The 17,250-nt window shown below is 43.8% G+C and overlaps 1 protein-coding gene across 2 annotated transcripts in view; it reads left to right on the plus strand.

Moving 5' to 3' along the window:
* The window catches only part of SLC24A2 (solute carrier family 24 member 2), a 244,652-nt gene that overhangs the window by 217,779 nt on the left and 9,623 nt on the right, over positions 1-17,250 (plus strand). For both annotated transcript variants that reach the window (XM_034987922.1, XM_034987923.1), the window contains 2 exons: positions 5,286-5,417; positions 14,265-14,354. In XM_034987922.1, the coding sequence (XP_034843813.1) occupies positions 5,286-5,417; positions 14,265-14,354 (222 nt within the window). The remainder of the gene's footprint in view (positions 1-5,285; positions 5,418-14,264; positions 14,355-17,250) is intronic.

The raw sequence follows: 17,250 nt of genomic DNA on the forward strand, positions 1-17,250 counted from the left end.
TTTTCGTATAACACCCAGTGCTCCATGCAAGACGTGCCCTCCTTAATACCCATCATCGGGCTAACCAATCCCCCCCCCCCGTCCCCTCTAAAACCTTGTTTGTTTCTCAGAGTCCAGAGTCTCTCATGGTTCATCTCTCCCTCCGATTCCCCCCCCCCTTTATTTTTCCCTTCCTTCTAATGTCCTCCATGCTATTCCTTATGTTCCACAAATAAGTGAAACCATATGATAATTGACCTTCTCTGCTTGACTTATTTCACTTAGCATAATCTCCTCCAATCCCATCCATGTTGATGTAAAAGTTGGGTATTCATCCTTTCTGATGGCTGAGTAATATTCCATTGTATATATGCACCACAACTTCTTTATCCATTCGTCTGTTGAAGGGCATCTCGGCTCTTTCCACAGTTTGGCCATTGCGGACATTGCTGCTATGAACACTGGGGTGCATATGGACCTTCTTTTCACTACATCTGTGTCTTTGGGGTAAATACCCAGGAGTGCAATTGCTGGGTCATAGGGTAGCTTTATTTTTAAATTTTTGAGGCACCTCCACACTGTTTTCCAAAGTGGCTGTACCAACTTGCATTCCCACCAACAGTGTAAGAGGGTTCCCTTTCTCCACACCTCTCCAACATTAAGACAGAATTTTCTATTTCTCTCAAGTCAGTATAGGTAGCTCAGGACTGGAACAGCTCTTGATGGGGTGTCAGGAACACAGATCCTTTTATAGTTTTTCTCCAAAATGTTCCCATTCCAGCCAGCAGGAAGGAGGAAGGAGAGATGAAGGACACACTTCCATCCTTTAAAGATACATCCCGAAGCTGCAGAGGATTTTTCTGGCTACCTCCCATCGGCCTGGACCTCATAGGGCCACGCCTCATTGCAAGAGAGGCTGAAAACAGAGTCTTTATTCTGGGCCTTGATGAAAGTGGGCTTTCTATCCACCATGCAGCTAGGCACTATATTAGTTTGCTAGGGCTGTTCTAACAATACCAGACTGAATGGCTTAAACAACAGAAATGATTCCTCACAGTTTGGAGGCTGGAAGGCCAAGATCAAGGTGTTAGCGGTGTTGTTTTCCGCTGAGGCCTCTCTCCTTGACTTGCAGATGGCTGTCTTTCCATGGTGGCCTCACATAGCCCTTTCCTCTGTGCATGCACACCCCTGGTGTATCTCTGTGTGTCCTAATCTCTTCTAAGGACACCTTACAAGGACCCACCCCAATGGCCTCATTATATCTGAAGGGCCCTCTCCCCAAATCCAGTCACATTCTGAGGTATTGGGTCAGGGTTTCAGCGGAGGAATTAGGGGAGGGCACAGCTGAGTTCATAACAGGCAGAATCAGAAGCTCTTGCCACGTGTTCTGCCAGCAGCCCTGAGCAGGGAGCCCGACTTGGGGCTCGATCTCAGGACGCTGATACCAGGACCTGAGCCAAAGGCAGACGTTTCACCGACTGAGCCACCCAGGGGCCATTTGTTCTGTCTCCTGTTTTAAATCCAAGTTTCCTTAGAACCAAGAGTTAGAACCTAGTGCACTAGTTCACACCAAAAGACACTCAATGAATTCCTGCACATGATGGTGGTCCCTGCCCAAGAAATCACAGCAGGAGCAGAGCCCGGGAGCCAGCACTCCTGATTCTCCAGCATCCCCTCTTCCCACCACGCTGCCCTGATCCCTTCGTGCTCCGACAACCAGCACACGTTCTGTGGGAACTTAAAGTCATGTGGCTTAGTCTCAGATTTCCCGTATCAGAAATTACAAAGCCTTGAGGCAGTGATTGCTGGCCCTGGTTTCACACAATTCTAGGGCTTCTACCGAGACTCCAGCAGGCATCAAACTATTTTAAACCCTTCTATCAGAAGTCATTTGAATTGTTTTCCGGATCATTTTTCATTGCTTTGTTTTCTGTGGACACGCCACAGAAGCTTTAGGAGGCTAGGAGGGGTTGCTACAAGGTTAAAGCCAAGATGCCACAACTCTAGGAAAAATTGAAAACTCAGTGCACTAACCTCAGTGGCCTCTCACCAGGGCTGAGGCCAGTGAACATGCTAGCAGCCCCAGCTTGGGCAAAGGCAAAACGGGCCCCAGACTTCGAATGGTATATTTTTTCCCACTTTCCTGACCAGCTTGCAAGCTGTCGCCCATTGAACCAGAGAGCGATTGCACCTGGCAAGAAGACCATGAAAACTTCCCCCCAAATATGCTGACAGCCTTGCTCCCAGGACAGCTCTCAAATCCACCCCAAGGTTCTGGGCTCCTGTACTCGGTGGCAGGACTCTTCCCCAAAGGGCTGTGTGGATTCTGCCTGAAGAGCACTGTTTGTATGGCCTGGGCCCAAGCTCTTCCCCTTGCCCATTTCTGCCCTAGCAACGCCACCTCAAATGCTGCTTTTGGCAGCTGGACAATAGAGCTGATTGTTTGCACTGGACAGTAGTATGTTTAGAGCTGATGCATCTAAACAGACAATTATTTTCTGCTATTTGCTAGTGGCACTGCCTGCCTGGTAACTTTGGCAGATGGAGAAAGGAGCTAAGCCGTAGGTTATAAGCAGAAGGGTTATTGATGAAATGTCACCATCTGTTGGTGTCATTAAAATGATATGAGTCATAAAGAGTTGCTTTTGTTTTTTCTCCGAAAAAGGTTAGCTTAGGGTTTAGAGGGAAGTTGCTAGATTGCAGATGGCAGTGTGAGATGGGCCCGGGGAGGGGGGCGGGGAGTGTCAATCCTGGAAGGGGGAGGAGCCTCGATGAACTTGTCAGATCAGCTCGATGAGTCTTCAGAGAACTGCTGGAATCCTCCGCCTGAATCAAACCACCCATCTGGTATGAGACGAGGTACTTATTAGGAATGATGTGATGCTTCAACTATCCCATGAGTCCTCCCCATTTCTGAGGCATCAATGGGGGGTGGTGGCGGGGGAGTCATTCATTTGGGTTCAAAAGGAAAGATCATGTGTGGGAGGGAGCAGTTAAAATGCACCTGTCTCCTAAATCCTCATTGGCCTCATTACAGAGAGATTATTCATGTGGGCCAGCTGACATCTTGGGAGGCTGGCGATCTCAATGGGGAATGATATCCTCTACGGCTGCTGTATCTCCTGGGAGGACGTGGTGTTGTCTCAGAAGAGAAGCCAGAGACAGTACGCCCAAGCTTCCATCAGGGAGGAGAGCCCTCAGGATGGAGAAAAGAAAGCAGTGGGTAGAACCACACGAATTGTGGAGCGAAGGAATCAGCTTTTGGTCTTTTTGACTTTACTGACTCCCTCCCTGTCAATTTCATTGATTTCTCCTGTAACTTTTTTTTATTATTTATTTTCTTCTACTTACTTTGGATTTAATTGGCTCTCCTTTTTCTAGTTTCCTAAGGAGGAAACATAGATTGTTGTTTTTATCTTTGTTCTTTTCCAACATGGTGTGTAACAAAGAGATGGAGAGCGTGAGAAGTATATTTAACGAGGATCCGGATGACCAAAAAAAAAAAAATACAACTGTGCCAACTTCCCAATTCTGCCTTTTTACCTAATCCTCTTAATTGCCTCATATTTGCTGCTTATAAATTCTTTTACCCACTGCCAAGGACATATGCCCAGAGAGATAAAACCTGTGATTACCAACTTTTTTCAGTACGGCGTAAGATTCCTTTTACACATATATTTTTTTAATTTTCATACTTGGAGAGAGAGTGTGGGTGATTGTGTAAACCACTACAAATCCTTCCAGCAGTACTAGGGCTTAAATTATAAATAAACATAACACCACAGTGCATCGGGCCTCACACCCAGCCCTGCGGCTGGTTGAGTCCTTTCCTCCCATCCCACCGGCCTGAGCCCGCCCCTGTGCCACCTCGTAGCGAGAGGGTGTGCTGTGGGGGCGGCGGTGTCAGGGCTGCTGCTGGAAATAGGGCACACTGCTGGAAGCAAGAGCCACAGGGGGCCAGGAGCTTCATGAAGCCTACGAGGGTTATTTATATGGTCTCAAAAGGAAGCATCTGTGGAAAAGTTCCTGTAGATATTTTTAGATCTGATGCTTGATCCTCCTGCTGCACTTTCATTTCTAAACAAGCAGGGAAGGGAGTGATTGATGCCGTCTGCAGTGCTGTGTTGAAGGCTCGGAGGGCCCATCTTGACAGGTTAATGGTCAGCCTGCCAGGCCCGGAGCCACCTTCTGTCCCTTCTAGCTCTGGGACCTCAGAAGCCACCGACTTCAGCAGGTGGCACGTAAAACCCTGGCCACTTGCTGCGAAGTCAGAAGCTCTCAAGTTCACCCCAGACTCTGAGGTCCTGTGCCGTTGACACCCTTTGGGCTCCGTGTCGTGCTCGACCCCCATACTCTGTTTCTCTGAGAATGGGACACACGTTTGCGTAATAAGCCTTCGGCTGGAATTAAAATGGTTTCGAATTTAACAAGATGATTGTGCATGGTTAAAAACTCACAACCACACAATAATCCGTGAGCTTGACTATTTATTCCAGGGCCAGGGAGGGAAGCTGAGTATTGTTACTGAATTGTTTCTATGGTTACTTGCCTTTGCCCACTCAAAGTCAATGTTGTAAATACATATAAATTTATTTTAAAAAAATAAAAAATAAGATATTTATTTTAATCTTTTCTAATTTTTAATTTTAAAAACTCCTTTCCAAGGATTCCCATAATGAAGCCTGTAGCTTTGTGTTCAAGGAGAAGGGAAGAGGAGGAGAAGGTGGGCATTGGGGTCTTTTGCTCTGCAGAAATGGTTTCTCTTAAAAAGTCCATGGATCAGGGGCGCCTGGGTGGCTCAGTCGTTAAGCGTCTGCCTTCGGCTCAGGTCATGATCCCAGGGTCCTGGGATCGAGCCCCGCATCGGGCTCCCTGCTCCGCAGGAAGCCTGCTTCTCCCTCTCCCACTCCCCCTGCTTGTATTCCCTCTCTCGCTGTGTCTCTCTCTAATAAATAAATAAAATCTTAAAAAAAAAAAAAAAGTCCATGGATCGGAGCTGTAGCCCGCTCCAGCTGAATGATCCCTTCCTTTAAGGGAGAAGCTGAGGAGTGTTCAGGGAGAGAAAGGGAAGTTCCTCAGTCCTCCTGGGTTCACATGTCTTGTTTGTCCCTGGGATTCAGACTGTGACAGATGGGGTTCTTGGACAAACCTAAAAATCCTATGATGAAGCTGCTGGGATGACCCAAGAAAACTCTTGATGGTGACCCGAGCATCCCTCCCTGGCTTTGTGCTCTTGCTCTTGTACATTGTTGTCTTTTTTGTTTGTTTATTCTTTCATCTCTGTTTTTCTGCAACAGACCACAGAGACGGGTGAAGATGAGGAGGACCAGCCTCTCAGCCTGGCCTGGCCTTCCAACCCCCGAAAGCAAGTCACGTTCCTAATTGTTTTCCCCATAGTGTTTCCTCTCTGGATTACCTTACCTGACGTCCGCAAACCGGTGAGTAGATCTTTGTTTAGTTGACTCCTTGTGAAAAGCACAGTATATAACAGTATGTGTAGGCTGCTTCCTTTTGCCTTAAGAGGAAAAGGAGGGTGACATATGAACATGTGTATGCTTATATATGTCTCAGATCTCTCTGGAAAGGTGCACAATGATAGTGATGGTTCGAGTTATCCGATCTCTGTAACAAACCACCTCAAAACTTAGTGGTGCAGACTACTGGGTATTTACCCCAAAGATACAAAAGTAGGGATCCGAAGGGGTATGTGCACCCCGATGTTTATAGCAGCAATGTCCACAATAGCCAAACTGTGGAAAGAGCCAAGATGTCCATCGACAGATGAATGGATAAAGAAGATGTGGTGTATATATATACAATGGAATATTATGCAGCCATCAAAAGGAAAGATCTTGCCATTTGCAACGACGTGGATGGAACTGGAGGGTATTATGTTGAGCGAAATAAGTCAAACAGAGAAAGACATGTATCATATGATCTCACTGATATGAGGAATTCTTAATTGCAGGAAACAAACTGAGGAATGCTGGAGTGGGGGGTGGAGTGGGAGGGATGGGGTGACTGGGTGATAGACACTGGGGAGGGTATGTGCTCGGGTAAGCGCTGTGAATTGTGCAAGACTGTTGAATCTCAGATCTGTACCTCTGAAACAAATAATGCAATATATGTTAAGAAAAAAAAAAGAAGAAGGAGGTAGAGGGAGGGGAAGAATGAAGCGGGGGAAATCGGAGGGGTAGACGAACCATGAGAGACGATGGCCTCTGAAAAACAAACTGAGGGTTCTAGAGGGGAGGGGGGTGGGAGGATGGGTTAGCCTGGTGGTGGGTATTGAGGAGGGCACATTCTGCATGGAGCACTGGGTGTTGTGCACAAACAATGAATCATGGAACACTTCATCTAAAACTAATGATGTCATGTATGGGGATTAACATAAGAATTAAAAAAAAAAAAACTTAGTGGTGCAGAAACAACAAACATTTTGATCTGTTTGTGGATCACGTAGGTCAGGAATTCAAATAGGGCACACTGGGGATGGCATGTCTCTGCCCCACAACATCTGAGGCTTCTGCTGGGAAGACTTCGGCTGTGGGATGGGCTTATCTGGAGACTTCTTCCCGGATGTTCCTGGGCCCTGGGCAGAGATGATTCAAAGGCTGGGCTCACCTGCAGTGGTCTAAGGGAGAGCCTACATGTGGCTCCTCCATGTGACTCAGGTCCCCTCAAGAGAGTCAGAGATCGTAGATAGGAAATCAGGGCTCCAAGAATGAGTCTCCCAGCAGCACGAGGCAGAAGCTGCATGGTCTTTGATGACCTAGTCTCAGAAGCCACGGAGAGTCACTAGTTGTCAAAGCAGTCATAAATTTGTCTTGATTAAAGGGGAGGAGATAAAAAATTTATCTAGACTATATCAGCGTCATCTAGGCTATGACACCCTTGATGGAAGGAGTGTCGAAGAATTGGCAACCATGTTTTCAAACCACCACAGTGATGGTCTCTGAGAAGAGGAACTGAAGGTTTGAAGCGGGGGGGGAACTCACATTTTATTTTATGGAGTATTTGTGTACGTGTACATTATTCACTCCATTCAAAAAATAATTTAAAGAAATGCATTCGTGTAGTATAAATGCCTACCTGTCTGATCTTCTCCATCCTGTATTGTTATCATTACTATAATCAATATTCTCTTCTACCATTAGTATGCACCGGATGCATTGAACACAATACCATCTTATGAGCAGCAAAATACAACCTAAATAGAGATCAAATCAAAAGAACATCTCTCCTACTGTTGAACTGGGTTCTTAGGCCAGTGCCCCAAAAGATAAGGGAACTAATGATAACAAGTAGCTGTACTTTTTATTATGGCCCTACACACATATCTCATTCAACAGAGGTGTGTACCTCCTATGCATCAGTATGTACTATGGACCATGTATTTCCAATAAGCTATATTGTAGAATCTCAGGAAACAGCATAGGAATGTGTGTGTATACACACACACACACACATATATTTTGTATTACTTATATATAATGTTATATATTATTGGCATAAGTAGAAAGAAACGTAGGCACAGAGAAGTTAACGAACTCCTGCCTGATCACTTCCTTGGGCATAGAGTGGAGATTCAGGCCCAGGTCTGTGTAACCACACAGCCTGGGCTCCCCCCTCATATTTCATGATACCAGAAAGTAGAAGTCCAAGGATATCATTTCTGAAAGCATTTGCAATAGGACAGACACCGTGGTAACATACAGTGAAATTTAGCCAAAGTCCTAAGAGCCCCGTGGTGATCCCACTTTCCGTGCTTGAAGAAGACAGAAGAGAAATCCTGTCCCACTGGCCTGGCCTATAAATAATCCAGCCCGGTGGAGAGCCATGTCTCGTCACCTACAAGCCAGAAAAGGACCCCCTCGTGTAAGGACTCCCAACATGAGAGGTTTCCCAGTAAAGGGGGGCATGTAACAGGTATGGCTTGCTTAAAGCAACACTTCATTCACGACGCAATTGCAGAACATCTGCTCCGTGCAAAGGCCTCGCTTCCTGGAAACCTCCAGCCAAAGAGCTGGAATGTGTTAATTTCCTTCACGGCTCGCATCACAGTGACATTTCTGAGATGTGTGCTCTCGCACACACGCTCTCTCTCTTTCTCTCTCTCCTTCCATTGTTCTGCTATTCAGACCAGTGCTTTTGCTCTGCCCCAGGGAGGAAAATCAGAGCGACGGACATGCTTTCCTAAATCCCTGTGGCCGGCCTAGTGCGGCGTGGCCCCGATGGGCTGCTGAGAAGGTGTCAGCCCACAGCCACTGGAACAATCAGGAAAGTGTGCAGGAATGGAGGGAAGACGCCAGTGATCGGGGCCTGGGCTCTCAGGTTGGGCGGGACTCCTAGGGCAAGGCCTGGCAGAGTGCCGATCGTCTCTTGTGATCTGAGCTCACAGGACGAGGACGCTGTTAGGGCAGATCAAAGCTCTGAATCAGCGACTCTTGGACAACACACAGGACTCCACCATGGCAGTAATTACCCGGATCACGACAGCTGTGCTGGCTGATGCTACAGCCCCCAGAGATACAGAGCAAGAAGACGCAGCTGTACGTGATGCTCTCCTCTGTAATACCACGGACTGGTCGTTCACTGTGCACAAGCCTTGAGAGCCGGCCTCTGGGCCAGGGTAGCCAATGAGGCTTTTGCCCTTCGCGCAGCCAAGAGCCATCCCTGGGACAGACTGGATTTTTTTTTTTTCTCTTTTTCTACATACACTGTGCTCTCCCAAGCAAAAATGCGACTCTCAGAGCATTTGGTTGTTTTAAAATTTCCTCAGCAGAATATTTATTGCGTACCTCTTAGGTGCCAAGCATCAAGCTTGTGGCCGACCGGTGAAGACACAGAACTCCCAATTCCTATCTTTAAGGAGCTCTAAACTTAGTAGAAGAAACAAGGCATATCACTGTAGAGCAAGACCACACAGCTGTATCAGTGACAGCAGCTGGATTCGAACAGGAGTCTCCTGACTCCGTAGCGTTCTCATTCTACCACGCTGACGACAGCGGGGTTTTCCCCCGCATAACGCATGAGCTGCGCAACCTTGAGAAAGTCACTTCTCATCGTTGGACCTCACTTTTCCTCCTCTGTGAAATACAGGGAGAGAAGAGCTCTAGATTCCCTGCGGGCCATGACATCCTGTGATTAAGGAAAGCATAAAGAGATAACCCCCACTACAGCACTACAAATGTAAGGGGACCATACATCCCAGTTTGCCCAGGATAGTCCCAATTTAATCCCAAAGCATGCTGGTTTGGCAGATGGATTATATGGCCATCCTTTGCATGTACACAATGCCAAATGAAAGAAACCATGCCAGTTGATACAAAAGACAACAAATGGGTTCTTGATTGTGCTTAGCACAGAAGAGTTTCAGTAGGTTTGATCTTGTATCAGTGATCATTTGCAGTGTAACACACCAGCCCAAAACTTTGTGGCTTAAAAAAGGAAGCAATTTTTTAGTCTAGAATTCTCTGAATGGACAGTTTGTCCTGGGCTCAGCTGGACAGTTCTGCTCACTGATCTGGCTGAGGGCTTGTTGGCATAGGACTATGTCAGTGGGAAAAGCTCATCTCTGCCCCGCACGGTCCCTGACGCTTGAGTAGGCTAGCCAGAGCTGAGGCACGTGATGGCCAAGTTCCAAGGACAGCAAGAATGAAAGCTGCAAAGCCTCTTGAGATCTAGTTTGGATTCTGCATGCTGTCACTTCTACCATATTCTGTTGGTCCAAGAAAGTCATAAGGCCAGCCCAGAGTCAGAGGATGGGGAAACAGACCTCGACTCTTGTTAAGAAAAATTGGAAAGTGCTGTGGCCATTTTGGCAGTCTACCTCGGCCTTCATGCATTGCCACCAGGGCGTCCTGAAAAAATATCAAGGGAGAAGAAAAAAAGAGGAGAAAATTATTAATTAATAAGCATTTGCTCCTCCGGAGTGCTTGGCACTCGGTTTCCCCAGTGGTTTTGGAATTACCCATGGAGATGAACGTTCCGAACCTTGACAGTAATTACGAGGAAAACATGATTTTTTAGTATCCATCCAGTTTCAGAGTAAACAGTACTCCCACTTGTTTTTATTTCTACTTCATTTATATGCAAATTATATGACAGTGTTTGTTGGATTATACACACTTCCAGCTCAGATTAATTCACTTTTATCGTTTTCTTCAAATAATGGCTTTGGTTTCAAAGCAAAAGAACTAAAATATAAAGCTTAACAAGGAACATGTCTTTGATAAACATTGAAAGTCATAAAAGAAATAAAGACCCCCAAAAGTTATATTCTCTCCTGACTTAGGATGGGTGCTCTTACAAAACAGGAATGCATCTAAATGCATCACAGCATGACCATCTAAACTGGGAAGATACCTAAGAAGTCAGCTCTGTTTTTGCAATTTATACCAGTCATTGATTTGTTCACCAAGTATTTATTGTGTCTGCTGTGTACCAAGCACAGTTCTAGCAAGAAAGAAGTGATTGAGACCCAGAGAGGTTTAGTGACTTGTCCAAGCACACCCAGCAAGTGAGAGGTGAAGCCAAGAACCTCAGCCTGATCTCTGCAGCCACTTGCACCTCTCTGAACTTCAGTTTCCTTGTCTCTTAAAAACCAAAATGAGGAGAACATCATCTAATAAGAACCGTCACTATTATCTGAGCACTTACTACGTGCCAGGCACTTTGGTAGACACTTTATAGACCCGAAATCCTCAGAACAACCAGATATTGTTAACCGCCCACACCCCCCTCACCCGCACTTTACAGATGAAAAAGCTAAGGCTTAGGAGATAAAATGATATGTCTCAAGTCACATCACTGGTAATCTGTGAGCAGGGATTTCAATACCGGTCATATTCATCCAGAGAACACACTTTCCATCTTTAATAGGATTGTTTGGGGGACTGTTGTTAGATGTGTATGCCCCTCAAACCTTGCACAGAATAGATGCTCAGTGAATATTTGTCAAATTTAGATCAGTAAGGATATGGCCAATTTGTGCAACCAGCTAACGTCCAGAAACATTTTTCAAGCCAAGAAAGTATCACGCTGATGTACTGAAAGCTTCTAATGAGAACATTAGCTGTCAATTATACATGTAAACCATTTCATTGGGAACAAAATGGCCGGCACATGGACACAATTTGTTTTTTGCTAATTAGTAGGAGGTTCATCCCAGCAGATGTTAGGATGAGCCACCATTACTAACCAAAAATTGACATGTCAGACCTTGGCTTCGAGGGCTATTTTCTTCCTTCCAGTGAGACTTGGCGCTAAATAATTGCACAAGTGCGACTGGGCAGTGATGTCTGGAATGAGACCATAGAATCCAAATAAGGGGAGTCGTTCAGAAAAAATGAAAGAGGAAGGAATTACCTGGGCTGTGAGATTGGAAAGGATAAGGTAGTTGGACAGTTGGGAAACATTGAACTAAACTCCCAATGCATAAAGGGTTGATGCTTCCCAATCAGGAACAATATGGGAGGTTGGGTGAGGCAGATGGCTGTTCAGCCAGAATACTAGCCCCTATCTCCCCGATGCTCCTTATATTTTCTGACATTCAGAGCACAGGCTAGTATTACAATGATCATCATCATTATGTCCATAGCTGGGCATATTTCGAGCATTATTGGCCCTTTTTTTCTCTAAGAACAAATCAGTATAACCTAAATATTAGGAATACATGCTGGATAGTCAGACAGACCTAGGTTGAATTTCAGGTCTAGTTCAAGATTTGGGTATAGAGTAGGTACCCAGCCTTTACCAACCCCTAGTTTATGATGAAGACCTGGAAACTCACAAAAAAAAAAAAAAACTATCTTTAATTCCTTTTCACTGAGCCCCTAATATAACACTAGATACACATAGATGTCCATTGATTACTAGTTGACCTCTTGATCAAGGATCACAAGCATCATTGAGAGAGGTTTTCATTAGCATGTTGATGTGAATTTAGTTCCTTTACATCCTTAGTCTGCTTCCTTAGTTTCTACCTTCTGACTAGGAATGTTCCATGGTTCAGGGATGATGTTCTTCAGATGAGAAATATGTTCAAATAATTTGATTCTGACTTGTCACATTACATCAATGTACAGCCGTGCGAAGCCATAATAAATAAAATATTAATTATATATTTAATAAATGATCTAAGCTGTAAAATGAGCAATCTATGAAGTGAGGACTCTCCCAAGATCTCCAGTACATACACTGCACCATAAAGTATAGAGATGGTACTCCATTCCTTCACAGGATGCTCAGAATCACAGCCTGGTGGCTGCTCCAATCTCATGTGGGGCCCCACATCACAAGAAAGGCCTTTTCCTTCCCTGCTACAGAGCCTGGCTACAGGAGATGAAACGCTCATCCCACTTAGGATCCTGAAACAGTGACTTGTGACCAGAGGGAAAGAATGGGGACTCCAATCAGCTAAATGCCATGTCCGGGGAAACTTGCCTTCTTAGTGTTGGCAATTCCAAGACTTGGGGAATCTGGTCTCCAAAATCCAGCTGAATCCTTAGCTTTAAAGGAATTCGCCCTCAGAAGTGAATGTCTCAACGTCCACTTTGAAAAACTGATTTTTTTTTTTTTCATAACTCACTAAAGCGCTCAGGCCCCCAAGAGGGGCCTGAGTCTTTAGCTCCATCACCTGGATCGCTGTATTCTCTTACTTGATGGTCTGGTGGGCACACCAGGTAAGACCTTGAGAGGAACGCCCATCTGCCTAGAAAAGTCTTCCTTTTCCCTGTGGCCTGATGTCTCCCCCAATTTAATCAAGCCCATGGGTCTTGCAGACACTGCGGCTAACAAATAGCCCAAAAAAAGGCAGCACTCGTTAAGTGAAAGAAATGGTTATTGTGAAATATAACAGAATGGTATGAGTGATAATAAAAGCATATATTGAAAACTCAAAATTAGTAAAGAGAACATACACCTGGTTTGGCGCGATAGAGACTATGTTTGTTATTATTATAGATATTCAAAAGATTACTAGGTACAAGTTTATCTTTTCCTCTTAATGAAGATCTCAAAAGCCATGACAAAAAGCATTCTGTGTGACTGCCCAAGGTCAGCTCTTTAGACAACTGAGATAGCTTTCATCCAAGTCAACTCCAGGATTCACTTCTCTGGACAAAATTGGATGGCATTATCAAAGCAAAAAATGAGATTGTTTCTCATAGTGGAAAGCTTTGAAATAAAAAGTGTTTGGCAGTAATAGGTGAAAGGCTGAGGGCATTCTGCTATCTGAGCATGTTTTAAAAGGGCCCCAATTTTGCAAAAAAAAAAAAAAAAGGTATCAAAAAAACACCACTACAATCCCATGCAAGCCTGGTCTCCCTGTAGTGGGGGCAGGTAAGAAACACTGCATTTGGAGTGTCTGATTTTGGCTAATGTTTGAAAGAAATTAAATGTGTTCACACTGAATGCTGAATAATGTATAGAATTGGTGAATCATTATATTGCATCGTATACCTGAAACTAATATAACACTGTATGTTCATTATAATTGAATTTTTAAAAATAAAGTGCTCACACTGTAAGCCTGAGATTGCACAAAGGCCAGTGCTCAAAGCAGAAGTGGACATAATACAGTCAGGGTGCAGAACAGGAGAGAAAACCATCCCAAGATCATCTACTCTGCCACCTCTGTGGAGAGCAGTGCACCAGGCCTTTGTCTGCTCTAACTCTACAACAGTGGTTCAAATGTCCTGGAGGGCGGCTGTCCTCAGGAATCTATAGAAACTATGGTGATGGCTTCTTCTATGTGGCTTTTCCCAGTAATTTGTGGGGCAGTAAGATGAACCTATTTTGGAACCTATTGATCCTTCTTGTTAAAAGCAATTAATCATCTAGATTTTCTGGCCAGTGGACTGCTAGGATACATGGGGTGAAGCAATAGAAACTGATTCTGATGAACTTGAGCAGAAGGGAACAGGAGACAGAGGAAGGCTATGGGGTGATCAAGAGATTGAGGGCAAGACTGAGAGACAAGGCCATGGGAAGGACAGGGACAGGGGGCATCTGAGCAGCCAACAGCAGGAACAGACATTCTCTTCAAGAGACTTCCATCTCAGGAACTAGCTTGGTGATGATTTGGCTCCAACCAACATTCCCAAGAGAGAATCTTCCTGGCCCAGCTTGACTGAGGGTAGGCAGGGCCTTTTGATTGCTGAGCCTACAAAGATGGAAGGCAATGGGGGAGGAGTAGCAGTATTGGTGGATTTAGCTTTGGTCTCTCAGGCCCACCTCATGGATGGCACTGATGCTCTCACCTCTTCCTGGTTCTCTTTCAGTCATCAAGAAAGTTTTTTCCCATCACATTCTTCGGCTCCATCACCTGGATCGCTGTATTCTCTTACTTGATGGTCTGGTGGGCACACCAGGTAAGACCTTGAGAGGAACGCCCATCTGCCTGGTTCTGCTCGTGGTTGCCAGAGGGTTCATTGACGTGTTTGCTTTGGGAAAGAGTCAGAATAGTGTTATGTCCAACAAGACAAGGTACGTATTCCAGGACTAAAGGATTTTACCCCACTGAACTTCCCCATGCCTCCTGACCTTTTCTTGTGGCGGGGAGTCAAATCAGCATAACCCTGGACATCCGTGTGGAGAAGGTCACCCCAACTCTTCTTGCCCTCTGTAGCCTGAATCCAGGCCTAGCCCAGTCTAGGAGGAATGTCAAGGTTTTGCCCAACTCCATGACACTTACTTCCTCTTGGGCAGCCACTCACCTCACGCTCTCACCAGCCTTTCAAATTGGCTCTAGGAAGAGACCTGGAGACAAAATAGTTTCTTCCTTGAACCGCAGTTTGCTATAATGATGATGTATTTTGCTGTTACCACTTTTTTTTTAATTAAACTTGTAATTTTAAGATAAATGTACATTCATATGCAGTTCTTAGAAACAATACAAAGATAACCCTTTTACTGTTTACCCACATTACTCCAACACTTTCAACTCAATGCCAGTCCTAGTGGCCATCACAAGAATAAACTCTCAGAAGTTGTTTGTTGTAACACATGGATGAAAGAATGAAATGCAAACATTTCACATTCTCAGAGATAATGGTCGTAACCATTATTGATTGAATAGGTACCAGATGCTGGATAATTCACATCACTTCGTCCTCATGATCTTGAGAGTTACCCTCTGCATAGGCACAAATCCCATGAAGGAGGCGCTATTATTATTCATACTTACAGATAAAGGAGTTAGGCTTAGAGATAATAATAAAATTGCTCAGGATCCTATAGGTTTAAATAACAGAACTGAGACTGTAACCCAGGGCTCTGAAACTCCAGAACCCATATTTTTATCCTCCATTATAAACTACACAAATTTCAAACTTCCCACTTGTATTCTTTGTTTAATATAATCCTAAAATATACATCATATACATCTGAAAAAGCACTTCAGGATATATATATATATATGTGTGTATGTGTATATATATATATTTATGTTTATATATTTATTTATATTATAGATATATTTATATATATATACACCTCCTAAAGCTCAATAATAGGCAAGGGGCACCAGACTCACTTGGTGGGCAGAGCACACGACTCTTCATCTCAAGGTCATGAGTTCAAGCCCCACGTTGGGTGTGAAGCCTACTCAAAAAAAATAATAATAATAGTAATAGAAAGGCAAGCATCTATGGGCATCCTAATGTATAAAATGGATAAAAGATATGAAGAGATATTTCACCAAAGATATGCAAATGGATAATACCCCCAAGAAAAGATGCTCAGCATCATTATTCACTAGAGAAATGCAAATCACCACCATGATGAGATACCACTTGGCTCTCATTTAGGATGGATATAACCAAAAAGACAGGCAATAACAAGTGTTGGAGAGGATGTATAGAAATTGGAACGTTTATATATTGACCGTAAGAATATAAAATAATGCAGCCACTTTAGAAAACAGTTTGTCAGTCCACAAAATGTTAAGATGGAGTTATTACCATATGACCCAGTGATTCCACTACCTGTATACCCAGGAGAAATGAAAACATCCACACAAAAATTTATACACACATGTTCACAGCAGCATTATTCATAATTGCCAAAAAGTGGAAACAACCCAAATGTCCATCAACTGTTGAATAGACACACAAAATGTGGTCTATCCATACAATAGAATACTATTCCACAATAAAAAGGACCAAAGTATTGGTACATGCTACATGTGAATGAACCTTTAAAATATTATTCTAAATGAAAAAGACAGTCACAAAAGATCATATTTGGAATGATTCCAATGATATGAAATGTGAAAAATAGGGAGACAGAAAGTTAATGGTTGCCTAGGGTTGGGGAGGTTGAAGGGAATGGGGAGGGACTGCTAATGGGTACAGGGTTTTTTCCTGGGATGATAAAAAAGCTCTAAATTTAAATTATGGTGATAGCTCTATAAATCTATAAATATGCTAAAATATTGAATTATATATACAGTTTAAGTAAGTGAGTTTTGCAGTACGTGAATTGTATCTCGAGAGAGAGTTGTTTAAAAATAAACATAAGGGGCGCCTGGGTGGCTCAGTTGGCTAAGTGTCCAACTCTTGATTTCAGCTCGGTCTCGTGGTTGTGAGATGGAGCCCCATGTCAGGCTCTGCACTGGGTGCAGAGCCTGCTTGAGATTCTCTTCTCCCTCTGCTCCTCCCCCCACCCACTCACATACACGTACTCTCTCTCTCTCTAAAGAAATAAAATAAACATGAGATACTACTTCACAACCACTAGGATGCCTATATTCAAAAACCCAGACATGTTGATAAGGATGTGGAGAAACAGGACTGCATGCATTCACCTAAACTCACAGAACTATACACTTTTTTAAAGGGTGAGTTTTACTGAATGTAAAATTGTACTTTGCTGTATGTAAATTACACCTTAATTTTTTTTAAAGAAAAAGAACATATAACATCATTGAAAAAAATCCACTGGAAATGTCAGTTAGTATACCCAGTATTATTCCTACAAGATACTTTGTATTATTCCTATCCTAGTTATTTTATGATGTTTGACTTTGGATTATTCTTCCTGGATATTTCCAAAAAATTGTTGACCCCCTGAAGAAGTTCTGCTTGCCCCAAAGTCATGATTTTCCACATTCATTGAAAGTCATTTGCTACCAATACTGCCCAGAAATAATTGCAGAAGATGAGCTGCTTCTCAGTCTCCAGATTGCCAGGCTAGAAGGACTGTTTGCCATCTATAACATGTGATGGTTTTTCTTAATAATTGTTTTTATTCTTAAAAAAATAATTA

This window comes from Mirounga leonina, unplaced genomic scaffold, assembly GCF_011800145.1.
Source record: "Mirounga leonina isolate KUSES-001 unplaced genomic scaffold, KU_Mleo_1.0 Mir_447, whole genome shotgun sequence".
Lineage (NCBI taxonomy): Eukaryota > Metazoa > Chordata > Mammalia > Carnivora > Phocidae > Mirounga > Mirounga leonina.